This window comes from Orycteropus afer, unplaced genomic scaffold (genome assembly GCF_000298275.1).
Source record: "Orycteropus afer afer isolate SDZICR_OR568_19922 unplaced genomic scaffold, OryAfe1.0 scaffold00001, whole genome shotgun sequence".
Classification (NCBI taxonomy): Eukaryota; Metazoa; Chordata; class Mammalia; order Tubulidentata; family Orycteropodidae; genus Orycteropus; species Orycteropus afer.
The window spans coordinates 32,055,133-32,074,721 of record NW_006921588.1 but is presented as its reverse complement, the minus strand read 5'-3'; the positions used below and the strand labels follow the sequence as shown (position 1 = coordinate 32,074,721).

General features: G+C 37.5%; 1 protein-coding gene across 1 annotated transcript in view; it reads right to left on the bottom strand.

Moving 5' to 3' along the window:
• LRP2 (LDL receptor related protein 2) overlaps window positions 1-19,589 on the bottom strand; it is a 187,017-nt gene that overhangs the window by 77,979 nt on the left and 89,449 nt on the right. Inside the window, exons 34-44 of the mRNA XM_007953659.1 lie at window positions 16,126-16,229; window positions 13,982-14,159; window positions 11,811-12,024; window positions 10,630-10,869; window positions 8,313-8,501; window positions 5,397-6,317; window positions 5,099-5,264; window positions 4,538-4,696; window positions 3,027-3,316; window positions 1,533-1,736; window positions 372-614 (exon numbers count right to left, since the gene is read on the bottom strand). Of these exons, the coding sequence (XP_007951850.1) occupies window positions 372-614; window positions 1,533-1,736; window positions 3,027-3,316; window positions 4,538-4,696; window positions 5,099-5,264; window positions 5,397-6,317; window positions 8,313-8,501; window positions 10,630-10,869; window positions 11,811-12,024; window positions 13,982-14,159; window positions 16,126-16,229 (2,908 nt within the window). The remainder of the gene's footprint in view (window positions 1-371; window positions 615-1,532; window positions 1,737-3,026; window positions 3,317-4,537; window positions 4,697-5,098; window positions 5,265-5,396; window positions 6,318-8,312; window positions 8,502-10,629; window positions 10,870-11,810; window positions 12,025-13,981; window positions 14,160-16,125; window positions 16,230-19,589) is intronic.

Sequence of the window (19,589 nt, the reverse complement as noted above, 5' to 3'; positions counted from 1 at the left end):
GGAGCTCTGGTAGCGTAGTGCCTAAAGCACTTGACTGCTAACCAGAAGGCTGGCGGTTCAAACCCACCAGCTACTCCTCAGAAGGAAGGTTGGACAATACCGCCTCGGAAACCCAAGGAGGGGTCGCTGTGAGTCAGGTCTGACTTGATGGCACATAACAACAACATGGTAAATGCCATAACACAATGCAGAATTTTTATCTGGCAGATATAAAAACAACAGATAAAATAGTCAAGGTTAAAACATGACAGTATGTGTCAAATTTCAGTGAATAATTCAAACATTAGAGTTGTTTTTCAAAATAAATTAAAGTATGTTTTAATTTTTCTCTAAAAATTTCATTTTCCATTAAATACTTAAAAAGAACTTACGGCAATTTCTCTCATCTGAAGTGCCATTATCATGGCAGTTGTTTATACCATTGCAGACATACTGAAGAGATATGCACCTTCCATTATTGCAAGTAAATTCTGTGCTGGTGTTACAGGGCCTGAACAGGCACCCTGCTTCATCACTGTTGTCACCACAGTCATTGTAATGATCGCAGCGGTAATGGTATTGAACACAACGCCCATTACCACAGGTGAAGGATGTTGATGGGCAGATATGAAAAGCTAAGAAAAAAAACACGGAAGAAAGCTCTTGACTAAACCATCAGGCTAATTTCTAAAAAGATATCATCAAATCACACAGAATTTACCTTCCAAGACAAAAACAGCAGCAAAATGGTCTGCATGCAAAGTGAAATAACACTTTAAATTAGTCACATTAAGCAATATATACTGTATATTTTTTGTAAGGAAATGAAGTATTTAAAGAAACATCAAAGTCATTCGACTTCTCTATAGTCTCAATTTAAAAGTTTACCTCAGATGCCACCCTTAAGTACTATCCTCTTTTAAAAAAAATAACTATATGAAACCCACCAGCCCCTCCTCGGAAGGAAGATTGGGCAATCTATTTCCATAGTGACACTGCCTCAGAAACCCAAGGAGGGGTCACTGTGAGTCAGATCCGACTCGATGGCAGTGGGTTTCTTTTTTTCATATGAGACAAATGATCAACAGTTAGGAGGCAATGAAACGAAGTTAATGGGAATGAAACAACTACAGGAAATAATGGGAAGGTTGACACAATGGGAAGAATGGAATCAATGTCACTAAACAATATGTATAGAAATTGTTGAACAGGAACCTGTCTTGCTATATATATAGTAAATATTTTTTTTTAAAAAAAGTTTATCTCAATCATACAAAAGAATGAAACTACAATTTGGAGAAAATAAAATTCCTAGACCCTACATGGTCTCTAGAAACAGGTAACTCACCTCTGAACTTCTTGGGAAAATTCCCTGTGTTAAAGTGAGGGCTGGGAGTGATTTCAATAAAATTATTGGATTAATGCCCTTCTTCTATGAAAATGAATAAAATGATAACAATTACCTATTGCTAAGTCATGCTAAGTGTTTTTAATGTTATTTCTCTTCCTCCCATAGGAACCCTCACAACTTTCTCTTAGTCCTCAGAACTCACCACAGACACTTTCCAGCTCATCACTGCCATCATAACACTCGGCATGATTGTCACACTTCCATTCCTCCGGGATGCAGTGCCCATTGAGGCACGTGAACTCAGAGACACCACACCGGGTACCATTGTCCACTATGCAGTGCTTATTGTTGTTGGCCATATACCAGTGGCCATCAGCTGGACACTGGCACTCAGCACCACTTGGACCTAGAGAAAGACAGGCCCAGAAGAGACAAAAGATTTGTGTGGCAGTCATTCTTATTTTCTCCTACTGAATGGTACTCCCAACAACTTCTACATTAAATGCACTACAAGATAAACTATGGAAACTCTGCCCACCATTTTCCCATCAAGAAAGTCACTCAATTTCTAATAAACGTGGATAAGTCTCCCTAATCTTTAAATAATTACTTCTCATCCACATCAAAGCAATACCAATGATTCTTTTCCCAGCAAAATCTGCGAAGCAATAAGTATCAAAAGGAAAAAGAAAACCTAAGAATCAGAGTATAAACTGGAACATAGATTTAATTTTTTCCATGAGCTATTTATTGCCTCCCTTTCACTATGAGGCCAGAAGAACTGGATGGTGCCCAGCTACAATTACTGAACATTTTGATTAAGGATTCAGTAGATAGATTCTGATACAAAAGGTGGGGGTGAGGAATGTGGGACTTATGAGACTGGAGGAATCCTTGAATGCATAGCCCTGAGATAATCTTTAAACCTTGAACCAAAACTGTTCCCAAAAATCATCTTAAACCAAACAGCTCAATTAATAAAGAATGTTTGTCTTAAGCATTGCACTTTTATTATATATATGAAATCAAATTAATAACAAGCAACTCTAAAGCACAGATGAGATGTTAAGGGAGCAGTGAGTCTAAATTAATGGTGGTGAAATAATTTGAGGAGCAACAGCAAGAATGAGGATACATATGAGGAACGCAACCAATGTCCCAGAATTATACATGGAGAAACTGTTGAGTGAGTGTATTTGGCTGTGCTCTTAAGAGGGCTCTGTGTAAGACAGAAAACTGCCAAGATCTTCTCAAACTACGAACCCCAAATCTATTATCCCAAAGTCAAGGAGAACATGGATTTTTTTAATGTCTTTCATTCTTTTTTGTTGGTACCATGTGTTTTTAGTAATGTAAGGCTTACTGAAATCAAGGAAATTTTTGAGGTAATATGGATTTTGATACAATTATGTGAGACACATTGCCCAAGTGGATGCTGGTAGTTGAATTGATGGGGTGAGGCCCCTTTCTTCAGATTCACACAGTTATAGAGGTACCCCCCAGGTGGCACCATGTGCTACAACTGGGATAGCAGCTTCCCAAGAAACCTGAGCAACTGAAAATATTGGTGGGTAATATGTGCCACAAGTCATGAAAGGGTTATTTTGTTAGAGCCGATTATTCCTTCAGTCTTCCCTACCAATTGTCATCATCATTATTATTCTCCATGTTTTCATCTTCATGGTAAATGACTCACCTGGTGTGCAGATATGGCTGCAGCCCCCATTAAACTGACTGCAAGGATTGCTACACTGCTGTTGCTGGCTCTTCCCAGAAATGCGAATACCCATGGGTCGAGTGGGCAAATTGGTGATCATAACAATCTGACCTGACCCATCATATTTGTTAGCTCGGTAAACTGACTTTGTGTACCAGTCAGTCCAATAAATATACTGGTCGTAGACAGTCAAGGCAAAAGGATGTAAGGCTGTGCTGACAATCACTTCACGGTCTGTGCCTGTTAGAGAGCTGCGTTCAATCCGCTGCCTAAAATGAAGTTTAAAAAAAAGAAAGAAAAACTGAACTATAGAAAATGTTTCCCAAGTAGCAGCCCATTGCTTTACACAAGCCCCCGATTGTTTTTTCCAATTAATCATATTGCAGTAAAAATGTTTCTTCGGGTGATAGAAGGTATTTGCTTATCAAACCATGGCTGTATATAGATAGATATAGAGATATAGAGATACAAATATTTATATTCATGCTAGTAACTATTTATTTCAATAAATAATAATTGTATTAATAAAATTCCAAATATTGACATAATTGATATAACCTACAAGTAATCCTACAGAAAGAACCAGGCTGGCACTAGAAACAGAAAAAAATTAATAAATAACCCATATAACTTAACACATATCTTTTCCTTCCTACTCCTTTACTGTTTCAATTTGACGTTTACTAAGTATCTTGAAGAGGTATAGAATGATCCAAACTTAGACACAAAATGTCATTGCTTCATTTCAAATGAGAAAATGAAGTACACATAAGGTTGTAGGTACTCAGTGTTACAAGACCAAAATAAGGAAAATGAGAAGAAAAGGTTCCTGGCCTGCAGGCAGCAACCATAAGAAACTATTCCATTAGTTATTATTGAAATTTGAGCAATTTAAGGGGTTCTCAAGGAAGGTTGGGCAATCCTACTTCCGTAGTGATACTGCTTCGGAAACCCAAGGAGGGGTCGCTATGAGTCAGGGCTGACTCGACGGCAAATAACAACAACAACAACAGAGAATTATGTATAACATTAAAGTTAACAACAGTTAATAAAATAAAACTAAAAAGCATGAAACTTGCTGAGAAGTAGCTTGAAGAGAAAAAATGGTCTATTTGATAAAGTGACCAAAAGCCAAAACTAAAGAAAAGCATTTTTAAGACACTGAATCTTAAAACCCAGAGAAATTATCAGTGTGTATTTAAATTATCAGCGTTGTAGTAGTTCCATGAGCCTGTAGATTATAAACTGAATGTCTGTAATTACTCTTGAAATTAACTCAGCTAGTAAAGCCTCTTTATAACCATTCAATCTCATGATATAGATACTTTTTCATAGGTATGTTCACCAAACTAGAATATGATATAGTTCCTAAAACTGATTCTGCATTTTAGCCATTTTATTTAGCAAATTATATTTTCATCACACTACACAAAACCCTCTTCTTCTATCAAGTCTTTATCAACACTATATGGGTAACCAAAGACACCTACAGACTGGCATCTGCCCAGTAGAGAAGCTCCTCGTCGTAGTCCAGAGTGAGCCCATTGGGCCACACCAGGCTAGTGTTCACAATGGGTACCCGGAAGTTTCCTCCCAGTGTGGCTCTCTCTATTTTGGCATTAGTACTCCAGTCAGTCCAGTACATGTACCTAGTCATCCAAAAGAAGTCATAATTAATCCATCACAATGAGCCCCATATTCCTTTTATTAAAAAAAGAAAAGAAAAAAGAAAGAATAGCATCTTTTAATTAAAGATTGGCTTTAATATGGCAAAAGAAACCCTATTCCATTACAATCACAACTTTCCCAACAAGGATTTACTGAGTATCAATTCCCTAATATGCTGCCAACCTCTCCAGCATATGAGGAAGATGTGCAATGCATCCTCCCGCCCAGATGAAATCACTCAATGCTCTTTCATTCTTGAATTTGTAACCATAGTGTTATTAACTCTGAAAATGTTAATTCTCTGTGAGCATCAAATAATCTCAGGTTCCATCCTCCCAAAAATATGCAAATACAGAAATATGATTAAGAAGATTATGTCATACCCTCGGCAAGGATCTAGCACAATTGCTCTTGGTCTTAAAACGCGGGCGATCACAGTGCGATTAGACCCATCGACGGCCATGGAGCTTATAGTATGGTTGATATAGTCACTGTAGTAAATTCTGTTATTGATCCAATCAAAGGCAATGCCATCAACAGGCCCTATATCTGGATACACATCAACAAACATACAAACACACACAAAGATGTTAGAGTTTCAATACACATTTTAGAAAAACTTAGCTCATCCACAAGTTAACTCAATTGGGTCAAAATTAATTGCATCTGGAGAACACTTACCTGAAGCAATAACTGTTGAAGAACTGTCCCTTGAGTACATGCTAACATAGGAAATTTGGCCATGGTCAGAGACTGGATTTTGTGTGAAGTAGATTCTGTTATTTACTTTGTCATAGTCCAGGGCCACCGCAGTTCTTGCCACATTTACTGTAGGGAAAGGTGGGCTATGGTTTTCAGGGTCCAAGTGTAAGCTTCTTAATGCATTTTCCAAGACAAAGATGAGAAAATTGTCTGTTGAAAGGGCACAGCTCTTGCCATCACTTTCCACAGTGCCAAAGGCACAACCACATTTTGCAGTCTGTAATCCAGGCAGAGCAAAACAGAAATGAGAGCACCCACCATAATTTTCCACACAAGGGTTGTTATTGACCTCTGCTGGAGACCGGGGCTGGACTTGTTGGTCAAACATGGCCACATCTCTTAGCCAGTTGAGATTATCTCTTAACACTGTGGGTGGCTCTAGGTTCCCTGGTTCTTTGCTAGCTTGGAGGATTTTTTTCAAATTCCTATCTACCCATATGATAGAATTTCCAAAAACAGTGATACCATAAGGAGTTGGGTAACGACTGCCATCGCGAATGACATCATATCCTCCATTAATAATATGGGCTCTTAAGATAAGATCTAAAGAATCATCAACCCAGTAAATGTAGCCATTGTTCAAGTCCACTGCCAAGCCCCGTGGTGTGACGATGCCCTCTGACACAAGCACAGTTCGATTGGTACAGTCAAGAAAGGCACGTTCAATCTTTGGCTTCTGCCCATAGTCACCCCAAAAGAGGTATCTGTTCTTGGGATCTACAACAATATCCCTGGGCATATCCACTGTGGTTTTGAGGAGAACACGACGGTAGGTAGTATTGATCCGCAGAACTTCTATCAGTGTTTCAGATACAAAAGCATTGGTAAAATAAAGATTTTCTGCAGGAAAATGAAAAGGATGCTGATGAATGAAGGAAAAAGGGATAACTTTTCAAATTCAGAAAAAAAATATTTAAGAGATTTAGTTAGTGTATGTTGTCTCTTCCAAGATTATAAATAGCAAGTGTGTTTTCCAGAATATCTTTCCTCTTCCACTTGAAGAACTGAATGTTTAATATGTACATCTAATAGTATCTGTAATGATAGTATAACTTCTACTGTGAAAGAAGCAAAGAGGGAAAGCCATCAACATTTCAGGCTGCTACCAATGTTATCAACTGCTCTACATACTTAGCATTAACAAAGTGTTTCCCTAGTCTTTCTAACTAGCGTCTATGTTTTCATTCCATGAACCTTCTACACCAACCAAAGAAAAGTCCAATTCTCTTTGGATATTACCAAAAAAAAAAAAAATACTGCCAACGAGTCAATTCCAACTCATAGCAATCCTACAGAAGAGTTTCCAAGGCAAGCAGCCTGCAACATCTTTTTCCCACACAGCAGCTGGAGGGTTCAAACTGCTTTTGGTTAGCAGCTGAATACTTTAGGGCTCCTTGAACATTACAACACAGTGTAAATGCTAGAAAGAAAATATAATGGTTTGTCGATAGTATTATGAATAGAGAGGGATCCCAGGTAGTTTAAAATCTAGAGTTGAACTACTTATACTCTACCACGGTACATCTCTTTGAAGACTTGTATTACAATTAATTTTCCTATAATTGGCTAAAAATGTCTGAGAAATCAGTCTTATATTGAATATGTTACTGATCTATTCTTTTTCCATGACCTATATCTAATCCTTCTCTCACACATACACATCTGCTCACCTCCAATCCTTTAATCAAGGGGTTGGCAAACTTTTCTGGAAAGGGCTAAAAAAAAAACAAACCCACTAACATCAAGTCTATTCCAACTCACAGGGACCCTAAAGGACAGAGTACAACTGCCCCACAGGATTTCCAAGGCTATAAATCTTTATGGAAGCAGAACGCCTAATCTTTCTCCCACAGAGTAGCTCATTGTTTCGAACTGCCCACCTTTTGGTTAGCAGCCCAATGCTTTAACCACACTGCAACCAGCACTCCTATTATAAAGGGCCAGAGAGCAAATATTTTAGGTTTTGCAGGCCACGCAGTTTCTATCATAAGGACTCAGCTCTGCAATTATAATACAAAAGCAGCCACAGACAATACATAAACAAATAGGTTTGGCTGTGTTTTGATAAAACTTTATTTATAAAACCAGGCAAGAAACTTTGATTGCTGACCTCTGTTTGACCTATACTCTCATAAATAATGCAGCAAATTTGTGATCAGAAATGGGATTTAGGAACCCAATCTACAGTTACTATTTGCAACAAGTTATAGTACCTACATTTTCATAAATTTTAAATGTTTTTAAGTGACACCTACTTTCCAAGCTTGATAACACACAATGATACCTATTTTATACAGAAGGGGAATTATATGGCATTTGTTTCCACGTGTATCATTCAAAATGAGTGGTAACTCAAAATTAACTCCATTAAACAGTACAACCAAGTTAATACACTATTGTATCAGACATTTAACTGATAACTACTAATGTAGTACCTAATAATCGAAAATGTTAACAAGAGGAAACAATTAAGAATTTGGCAACTAAAAATGCTTTAAGGTAAACATGTTTTATGGTTTATATTATATGCCTTTCTTGAAATATTTAGACATTTCTAAGTCAGAAATCAGGTGCATTTTTGCCTGCAGTTCTAATTATGGTAATAATAGAAGAAGATAAGATAATGAATCTGTCAGCTGAAAACTCTCATTGTTAATTTAATATACATGTAGCTTAGTCTAAATGCATAATTCAATTGATCTGAAATGACTTAATTGCCTAAAGAAACAGATCTGTAGGACACGCAGTTAGGACAAAACCTCTATCGTAAAATAAAGCGACAGAGATGCTAACACAAAAAGGGTTTTCACTAACATCATTGTTCAGCTCACTTACCTGCTACCCAGTCCACTGCAATACCCCTGACTCCATTTTGTCCTATCCCATATGTAATGATGTTTGTAAAATGAGACCCATCCGGTTTGACTCTACGGATTGCATTCAGAGATGCCACTGAGCTGTTGAAATCACACCAATAAATAAATCCAGAAGACACATCAACATCCACATGCAGTGCATTTCGTCCTGGAACATTTAAGAAAAGACCATTACACAATGCTCTAGCCCATCCTCTCAAACCCTCATTCTCAATTTCTTTAACCACTCCCTGTTATAAAACAAAACGATCTGTTGTAAGGCCATGTCTCTGGTGGGGGCAAAGCCTACAACTCAGGACCTGACTCCCCTGGGGCCAGAACAACCAGCCTGCCCCACCTCCTCACTTCTTCTCAAAAGCCTTGTTAGAAGGCTTAAGGGTAGCCAAGGTCTGGAACTCCACACTCTCGCCTGCCAGGCCATCCTTGCCGTAGCACAGCTGCACCACCTGATTGATGGAGTTCCGCACAGTCACATCATACTTCACCATCACCGACTCCATGTGCAGTGAGCACCCTACCACTCAGATCTTTCCAAATACTATTTCCCACAATAAGGAATCTGACCAAATTCCTGAGGGAAATGACTGATTATAGATTTGGGGCAGGAAAGGTATATATGAACCTGGAATATTTTATTGTGCTAAATAACAAGCAATCACTCAAACATTAATGGGATTACCTCAAAGGGACACAGGTGGCCACTTAAAGAGGCTTTCCCTGACCAAAATGGATCAACTGGAATATCAAAAGAGCAATTATAGTAATTGATCATAATAAAGAATAAAAACTTGAGTGATAGTAATTATTTAAAAAGATAAAGGGGGAATACATGAGTTCTCTCCTTTATAGAGGAATATCATCTAATAAATGTAGAAGGGATGATGGCATTAGAAAATTACCATTTTGCAATAAACAATTAAATAACCATCATCAGTGTCTACGAAAACCAAGTGAAAGGTGCCTGGGGATCAAGACATTCAGAGTAACAAATGTGACCCCACAGATTTCATACTAATTCCAAAGGGAAATATGTCTATGAAAAGAAGGGTATGATGGTGACCATCTCAGCCAAATCAAATATAAACATCTCTAAATGTGGGACAAGCTGACATTATGTTCTTCTAATGAGATTCTATATAAAGCATTTGTAAAAATGCATTTAGTCTTTATCAAATTAAGCAATCAGACCTAACTTCCATGGGATATTGAGTATGTGCACTGAATGACAAGTTAAATGGTTCCCTGAGAAAATAATCTGAATGTGAGATTCTAAACCAAGAGATTTGTCTCTTCAAAAAATAAGGGGGTATGACTCCAGATTAAGAGTCAAAATCAAATGCAATACATAAACTTGAGTAGGTCTTGGCTTGAACAAAACACCAGCTATCAAAACAAAAATTCTGAGGACAATTTGGGAATTATCAATATGAAATTAGATGATAATGACCTTATTCATAGAAGCTGCATGTCCAAGTATGTAGGAGTGAAGTGTCAAAAGGATCATTATATGTATGTATGTATAAGGATGTTACTATACCTTTCTTAAAAGTTTTTGATTCAAGTTAAAAGACAGTAACTTAAAGAGATATTATTTGAGATATGGAAAAACAAATAAGAATGATGTGCATGTGATAGGAGCATGGGAGGTACCAGCAGCACTTTGACTCATCTCACACACACTTTTGTTTCTGCTTTCTTTTATTCCCTTTATTGCTACCTTTAGCCTGTGGCATATAATACCCCTTATGATGCTAGTAAACTCTTAGGTCCTCTTGGCCTAAAAACTTCTTGGTTCATCTAGAAGTCAAGTTATTTCATACATTCACAGTATGCAAGAATAAAATGCTGCAAAAATATAATTATTAAGGAGAGATTAATATTCTGAACTCATTTACTTCAATTCACCACATATATACCAATAAATCAGATTATGGACTATTTCTAACCTAATGGTATGCCTTCTACCCTAAATCTTTACTAATAGTCAGAAATAAGGCACAATTCTTCGGAATACCACCTCTGGAATATTTCTTGCAAACATATTCTCTGCTGTATATTACCCTAAGCCTGTGGTTCTCAGTGTGGTCCATGGGCCAGCAGCATCAGCATACTTGGAAAGCAAATTCCTTAGCCTTACCTCAGACTACTCTGGGGAAGGAACCCTTATGTGCTATACACTAAAGTTTGAGACCTAGTCTGAATCCAAACTATGGAGAAATCCTTTTCAACCTGGCGCTAGATGGAGCAAAATCTTACTTATATTAGAGTTGACATACCTGGGCCTGCCACTGGCACCATGGCCTGTGTGTGATCTGAAAAGTCCAAGCTAATGCCTTCGATTACAGACAGCCTCGAAACAACAATGAAAGAGCTATACTGAGCGCAGGTCCGATTATCAGGATTGAGCTTAAATCCAGTGGCACAGGCACAGGAGAACAGCCCTCCTGGTACAGGCAGGCAAATCTGCTGACAGGCATTCATGTTGTTGCTACAGCCATTCGAGGAATCGGCAGAATCTAAAATCAAAATCAAAATCAGTCTGCAACTTTTGACCCTACCTACTTGCTATTTTAAAAATATAATAATAATAATAACAAACATCTAGTGTCTGAGTTAATAATCTTCAAACAATATTGGAGAGACTAGAACTTATAAAACTTAACCCTAAAGATATTACAACAGTACCACAACTATTGCATAACAATTAAAGAATGGGACAATAATTGTTTTTCTCATACAAATTATGTGAGAATTAGAGAGGTTGACCTCTTGGTATTTAAAATTCTATTAGTTTAATTACATTTTCACATGCAATGAAAATAAATACAAATGACAAACCTAAGTTACACAACAGGAAAAAAATTATCAGACAATCTTTGGTTAGAGATTAAAAGTTATAAAATATGTCAAAGCTACAAAAAATAATCTCTACATCATAACACTAATTTAAAGGGGCAAATATTAAAAATATTGAAAGATATTCAAATGGGCAATATCTAAGAGTATTCCTTTTTCAATTGAAAATTCCCAACAGTCATCCAACAAATATTTACTGAGCACCTTTTAGGAGCTAGGCAATATTCTAGGCACTGGATATGCAGCAGTAAACAAGAGGAAGTGCCGTCTGCCCCCTTATGAAGCTTACATTCTAACAAACAGATAATATGTCAGGGAATACAAAGCAATGAGCTAGAAAGTGATGGGAGAAAAATGTAAATATGCTTGCTCTGAAGTCAATCTGGTCTTTCAGATGCCAGGCTAGTCTTTTAACAGTTAATTATGCTTAAGAGATGGTTATCACTTTTCAGTGGTATTATATGTAATTTCAATTGTTTGCATGTATATGTACATGGGTCTATTTGCATGTGGGCATATGTGTTTGTATATATAAGTATGTAGATATGTAGATGCACATTGTATGCTCACGCGTGTGTATGTTTCAGTGACAAATACTTACCACGTCTGTGATAAACTCGAAGGGACCTCAGATTTGGAACATTGTCTCTCAAGACTACTTTGTTGGCCCCAGTAGCCTTGTCAACTCGTTCGATGACCTCATAGTCTTTATCAGAATAATAAAGGAAGGAATCATAGACAGCAATTCCCCAGGGATGGGAAAGGTGATACACCATGATCATTCTATTTGTACCATCCACGTTTCCTCTTTCAATCTAGAAGAGCAGAATTTTCATTAGTTTTACTGACTCAGTGCAATGAGAGAAAAACTTTTAATCTAATACCTCATATTTATGCAACACTCTATCCATTAATTTATAACACTCTATGTGCTTATTTATATAACACTCTATCCATTAATTTGATGAGCACAACACACTGGACAGGAGATCAGGCACCGATAATAAATTTGGAGCTCAAATAAGTCAGTTAACTTTCTTAGATGCCTATTGAAGAAAAGGCACTGAACTTCTAGACCCTACATACAATGTGTAATCAAGGAACCCATTTATAGTCAGCTTCCGTGTAATGGCCCACAATTACATGACTGATCCTATGTTTAACCTGTTTGTGATCCATGGGACATGTATCATCCACCAACATTTTCAGCCTCTCAGGTTTCTTGAGAAGCTGCTATTCCAGTTGTAGTACTTGCTGCCTCCTGATGGGGACCTGTATAACTGCGTGAATCTGAAGAAATGGGTCTCACTCCACCAATCCTTCCAGAGTCCTTGTGGGACATATGTGTCTCGCATAATTGCATAAAAATCCTCAGAAAAGCTCAAAAAAAAAAAAAAATTCCCTTGATTTCAGCATGCCTTCCATTACTGAAAACACATGGGAACAAAAATAAAAAAATCATAGCAGAAAATAATTCAGTCATGAAAGAGTTAACATCTTCACCCATGGTTTCTATATGGCAATTGGAAACATGCTCCATATATAACCTTGGAGGGGAGCTGCACAGGGAGTAACCAGGTCCAGATTAGCTGACCAAGCTCGGCTGAAGAATTAGAACACTAGCTCAGGCCTGGGTTCTAAACTAATCAGTGATCAAACTTCTTCACTGTGGTTCTATGAAGACAACATGTGTCCAATCTGAAATTAGGGTGCAACAATGAGGGTCGATGGCCTAGTCAAGGCTGGAGAGAAGGTTCAGGATGCTAGAAGTAGCAGAGAAAGACCTGAGAGAAGGGACTGAGGACAAATTGCCAGGATTTTGTGATGATTAGATGAGAAGAATGAAGGATGAGTATGAGGGTAGTTATCTAGCAAAAGGGATGGACAACAGGTGCACAGATTCAAGAAAGTAGAATAGAAGTGGAAAGAGATGAAAAAGGTGAGGCCTGCCTGGGACCTGCACAATATCTATATCATGTTTTGTACACAGGATCCATATCATATGATGACAGCATTCCTATCATTGGTCAAATGCATCCATCAAAGTCTGCAAAATGCTTTCATACATATACTTTTTTTTCATACACTTTTTTTTAAATCTCCAATATCTATCATTATCATAAGTACCTACTGGAAGTGAAATTACTATTTGTTGAACTGATGATAATCTGAAAGCCAAGCCTACCATAGAAAGTATCTTCAAAGAGAAATCTAAAATCATGACTATTTAAAAAGCAAAGAATACACTAGCATGCATTCAATGCATAACATCCATATCGATATTTTAATTGACCGATAATTATGATTGAGCACCTTTTATGTGCCTAGCCCCAGATCAGCTGCATAAGCATACCAGTGAAGGTCAAATACCATTTCATCAAAAAACAAATAAAATTACATAGTATTTGCATCTTATTACAGAATATAATCAACTCAACTTTGGAGTATAAAATTAGAAGTAAAGGGAGTTTTCACCTGTGTGTCAACCATATAAGGGCATTAGAGAAGAGTAGTTATGAGGAAAGCCTATAGAACTTTCAAAGAAAAGCATTTGAATCATTAAAACATGGGGGGGGGGTAGATGGTTCTAAAACAACAAAGTTAAAGAAACGAGAAATAAAACTATTTTGTCAGAAGAAAAAGAGTTTAGATTTGTTCTAAGGAAAGAACTTATTGGGGAAAAGGGCAATAAAACACTATACAAGTTGCCAAGAGAGACTGCTCAATTATGCAAGCTCATCAGTGAAGACTGAAAGAAAAGGGTGCCCATACCACTCCTGTGCTAGTAACTGCCCAGTAGAGTTTTTGCTCCTTCATGTCAAGAGTGATGAACTCCAGGTGGTCAAGGTTCCCAGTGAAAAGGATTTTTGAAAATGTGCCATCCATGTTAGCACTTGCAATCTTGGCAGGAACTCCACTGTCAGTTCCTTGGTCTGTCCAGTACAGTTTCCTACAACCATGAAACACACCAGAATTTAATGAAACAGAAGGTGGACTGGGGTGAAGCATCTATAATTTAAATATTTGAATGAAAAATGTGCAGGTATTTTGTCTTCAGATTCTCTCAATTCAATAGGAGAAGTCTGAAACATAAATATCTTATTGCATAAAATGTGGAGGGATGCATATTCAGGTTATCTAGCAACTTCTACATATTTCCGAGTCATTATTAGGGCAGCCTCTCAAAAGATGTGCGTATTATACTTTTTTCTCCAAACCATGCAGCCCTTTGGGTGTCAGTTTCCTATGTGCATTACCTGTATTATATGTGTGTACACATTATTTCCATGAAAATACGGTACATCGTGTTCACCTTAGCTACTCTTAGAAATCTTATCAATCTCCACTTCCTGCCCCATAACTTTAATTATCAATCAAGTATTCATCATTGATTTTTCTTGCCCCTAGAAATATGATTAGATCTCTCTATTTTAAAAAAATTATTTCCTGGCTACATTTTGACCCACAAGTTTATCTTTCGCCAAGTTTCCAATATCAAACTCCTCAAACTTCCTCAATTTCCTAACACTCTTTAATTCCTTTCTATCACTATTGAATAACCTTTCTCTAATGTCACCAGTGGACCTGTATTAGAGATTTTCCACAGAGATATTTTTCTGCAGCAAGATATTATAATCACAAGACTGTCCTCCCTCTCCTTCCACCTCCTCTAATAAAATTCTAAGCTCTTCCAACTGCCTCCCAACATAACTGGGCTGCTCTCAGTTACCTCACTTTTCTATGCCTTTGCTCTCAGCTATCCTTCCCTCATATAATGGGAGAGATCTTCAAAGGCAAAGTGAAATGCTGTGTATCCTTCAAGATCTAATTCATGTGGCATTGCCCCATCAAGTTAAAAAGTCATCCATCATCTATAGCATAAAATCACTTGTTAGAACTGATTTTCATAACATGAAAACACAGAGATGAAGGAGAACCTACACATGCAACAAATTCCAAGCATCCATCATCTTTCTTCACATTCCTAATCCTGGTACCCTGACAGAGACAGCTTCTGCTCCCCAGATAAGTAGCCAGGCTCCATCTCCTGCTTTCCTTGCAGTTAGCTGTGGTCATGTAACTGAATTTTAGGTAAAGAAATACGAGCAAAAGTAATGAGCACTACCTGTAGGCTTGATCCATAAAAGCCTCCTAGAACGTTCCTATGTGCTCATTCTTTTACCATTCAAAGCATATTGACACCCAGGATGACCTTGGAAGCCTCTTACTGAAGATAGCAGAGCCTTCATCAGCCCGGCTCCCTGAATGACTCTGTAAAGTACAGTTTCCACTCAAACTCCACTTTCCAAATGAAAGACAAATAATCTTCTATTTTCTTTGCACCATTACACATTTTTTAGTTTATTTGTTAAACTGTTAACCTATCTTAATTGATACGCCACCCAACAATAGGTGCACAATTAATAGATGCTGGATGAATATAAGATGAATGGTTAATAGGCTTCAGTTTCCAAATCATGGTCCTTCTTCTAAAAAATAGGTCTAAGAATGGAATTTTTTGCTTTTCATGCCCTTTAAAAATTAGGTTCAGTTTATGTATCATTCTTTTTTAAAGCAGAGAGCAAAACAAATTACTTTGTTTCTTTCCAGAACTAAGAATCTACTGACTTTCAAATAAAAAGTCAAAATCCACTTGAAATAGATGACTCTCTCTCTCTAAAAACTGTTAATATTTTACAATTTATTATTCTGGTTTATAATACAGTGCATTGAATCAATAAGAAGGTCAGCTGGTCAAACAAACCATTAAGACTTTTCTTCTACCTTCTCTCTCTGGCTTCTCTCCACTCCAATCCTGACCAATCTTTCTGAAATATGTTTGGTTTCTGAAGTAATGTTCTTGCACATTAACAAGACTGGTGCAATAGAGATGTGTGCCATTGATGAACACTCACCCACGAACAGGATCGAGAGTTATGCCAACTGGAAAACCAACTCCAGTAGTTGTGCCATCATTGGTAATCAATGTCTTTCTGTGGTCTCCCCGGAGTGTCAAAACCTATAGCATAAAATCACTTGTTAGAACTGAGTTTCATAACATGAAAACACAGAGATGAAGGAGAACCTACACATGCAACAAATTCCAAAGCAAGATTAAGGAGGAATTCATTCCAGGGCTACGAGGAAAGCCATTCAACAGAAAATGAAAGTTGGAAAAGTAATACCACCTCCCTTTCCAATTCATCTAAAATTTCAGGAGAGGAAATTGATATGGGTAGCAATTTGATAAAAATTGGAACCACTGCTTGGGAAAAGTGCAAGCAAATAAGTCGAAGAGAAAACCCTAGGAGACAAATGAGAACTGCCCAGCTTTCCTACACCCCATTGACTGGACCATGGTACCAAGTATCAGTTGGTCAAACCATCTTAATTGAGAGCTAAAGTGAATTCTGTTCTAAGTCAATGGCCTGAGTTAGAACACTTGAGTCCCTGCTCAGCCGGGTCCTAACTATCAGAGGCAAGGTAGTGGTACCTTCCACAGGTTGCTCACAGTACTGTGAGATTTTCCACTAATAGAGAGCAATAGAAAAGTGCACACTGTTAAAGGCAGAAAACTTGTGAGACTTGGAGAACCAAGGCAGTTCTGGCTCTCACAGGTTTCACTGTACATGTAAAATGCTACACCTAGCACAACTATGTTCAATAATGGTTTTTATTTTTTTTTTGGTCAATTTATTAAACACTCACTATGTATCAGGCATTTTACTTAGCATCATCATATTTAATCCACACAATAATTCTGTGATGCTCATATTATTGATGATGAGGAAAAAAGGTTTAGTGCTATCTTTGTTATCTAACAACTATTATTATGTTAACTGAGCCCTGAAGCATTACAAAAAAATATGAATTATCAAACCAGAAACAGTATTCCTTCACCAATTTTTATACAAATGAGGAATACAGTTCACCATCTCTCAGTCCAAGACAATTAAAATGCCTATTAATGTGCCATGTTGTTGTTGTTATTTGCCATCAAGTTGGACCGGACTCATAGTGACGACCCCTCTTTGGGTTTCTGAGGCAGTTTCACCACATAAGTAGATTGCCCCATCTTCCTTCCTTCTGGTTAGCAGTCAAGTGCCTTAGGCACTATGCTACCAGAACTCCCATTAATGTGCCATAAGGCTTTTCTATAAAATTGTTCAAGGTAAATTATTTATGTGTGTGTGTCTTTATAATTTCTCCCCCTTTCTCTTCTCCTACTCTTCTCTTCCTCGCTCTCTGTATTTCTTCCCTTCTTTTTGATTAGTTCTATTGGGACTAAATAATTTTCCCTTCTTAGTTTGCCTCTTTCTATTACAATTTCTCACCTCTTCCTGAGACTAAGTTCTCTCCTATTCAAGGTAAACTCCATTTGTTGTTTTCGGGAATGCATCAAGCTCTCCCTCATTCCACCAGTCCTCACTTTTCAGCTACAAAATTTCTTTTCATGAATGGGTTTACAGCTACCCCTAGTGGAAAACAATCTCTTCAATGCTTCTCTTTTATTTTATTGAAATTAACTAAATGAATTACTCCTATGCTGGAGGCCTATTGTATAGGTAAATGAACCCTATTCTTGTTCTCTTATGAATATTCTAAATATATTAATGACTTGAGGGATACGGTGATCTGAAATCCATAGGACACCTTATGTCCTATGACAAGCTCCTATGACATAAGGTCATATTAAAGTTTATATAACATAATTTTACTTACTGAGCTGTTAACAACATTTTACAAATAACCAGCAGCTCAGAGAAGTTAAGCATTTAGTCCAAGGTCAAATACCTTGAGTGGAAGAAATATAGTGCTGTCTCCAGTCACAAAACTTATTTTCATATCTAAGAGTCTTTTATTTTTCTCTTCTTGGGATGCATTTTCCCTACTTCTGCACTCGACAGAAACATATCAATCATCCCTCAAGACCACTCATGGGAAGCCTGCCATTCTCTCCTCCCTCGCTTTTTACCTCTTCCCTCAACCACAAAGCACCATGTGCATAACACACACCACTATTAACACACTTAACACACTGCAACAAAGGTATATGTTTGTGTGTCTAAGTCTTTAGACTGCATATCAAATTACCTTTCCTATAAAGACTTTGAAGCTCTGGTGGGGTAGTGGTTAAGGCATTTGGCTGCTAACCAAAAGGTTGGTGGTTCAAATCCACCAGCTGCTCCACAGCATGAGGCAGTCTGCTTCCATAAGGGTCGCTATGAGTCGGAATTGACTTGATGGCAGTGAGTTCGGGTTTGATTTTTTTTTTTTTCTTTTTTTTTTTTGGTTATGTACCAACTGCAGTGGGATACAATGTTAAGATTTATGGTTAAAGTGACTTTACCAATATATATACATGTCAACACATACATCGTTACACATTCACTTATTCTTTCACTACCTTTCATTTTAACTAACAACTTCATAGGAGCTCTGGTAGCATAGTGCCTAAGTCACTTGACATGCCTGCTGCTTCTGGAAAATTATTGTGCAAAAAGGGAAGACTCCCATTTACAAAGCAAGACACCAAGAGACAATGAGAATTCGATGTCATGTGGAATTAAAATAGCTTTGCACTGAATGGACTCTAGAGAAGTGTGGGTTTGGAATTAAGGTCTTAAGCAATAAATTTTATTTTGATGGGAGGATATTATAAAAAATACGTCACTGTTCAAGGAATTCAATAAGTCTGAATTGCTACAGCTGTACTTTATAACAAGTTAAGAAACATTGGTCAGTGAAGCTGACCCCTTAAACCAATTCCTTAACTTCTGTGGGCCTCAGTTTCTTATCTACAATCAGCTTGAAAAAGACGACTTCCCAACACTGCCCATATGTTGAAACCTGATGATTCTATCTGGTTTGTTATATTTGGATTAGTATTTATGCATAATACAAATTTGACTCTCATTGAGAATGGTTACTATATCTGTCTATCCTTGTTGTTAAGATTAAGTAAGATGATGTTTGTGAAAGCACTAAACCACTTATGAGCTTGTCCTGTCTAACCTGCTCGCAATTATCTACCAGGCTTCTGTATGCCTTCTTTGTTGTCAGCACCCACCCTCTGAACACACCAAAGAGCAACCAGACTACCAAGTGCTGCCCTATCCAGAGCAGCAGAGTAACACAGTCAGAGGCAATGTTAATTGTCCCACTCACAAAACTCTCCCTTTTCTTTAGGAATTTTCATTTTCAAAATTATGAATTAAAAACCCCTCACATGAGCCATAACAAGAACAGATATGTGCATGCTGATGTTCATCGCAGCACTATTTACAATAGCCAAAATTTGGAAACAACCTAGATGTCCAACAACTGAGGAATGGATAACCAAACTTTGGTACATTCACACAATGGAATACTATGCAAC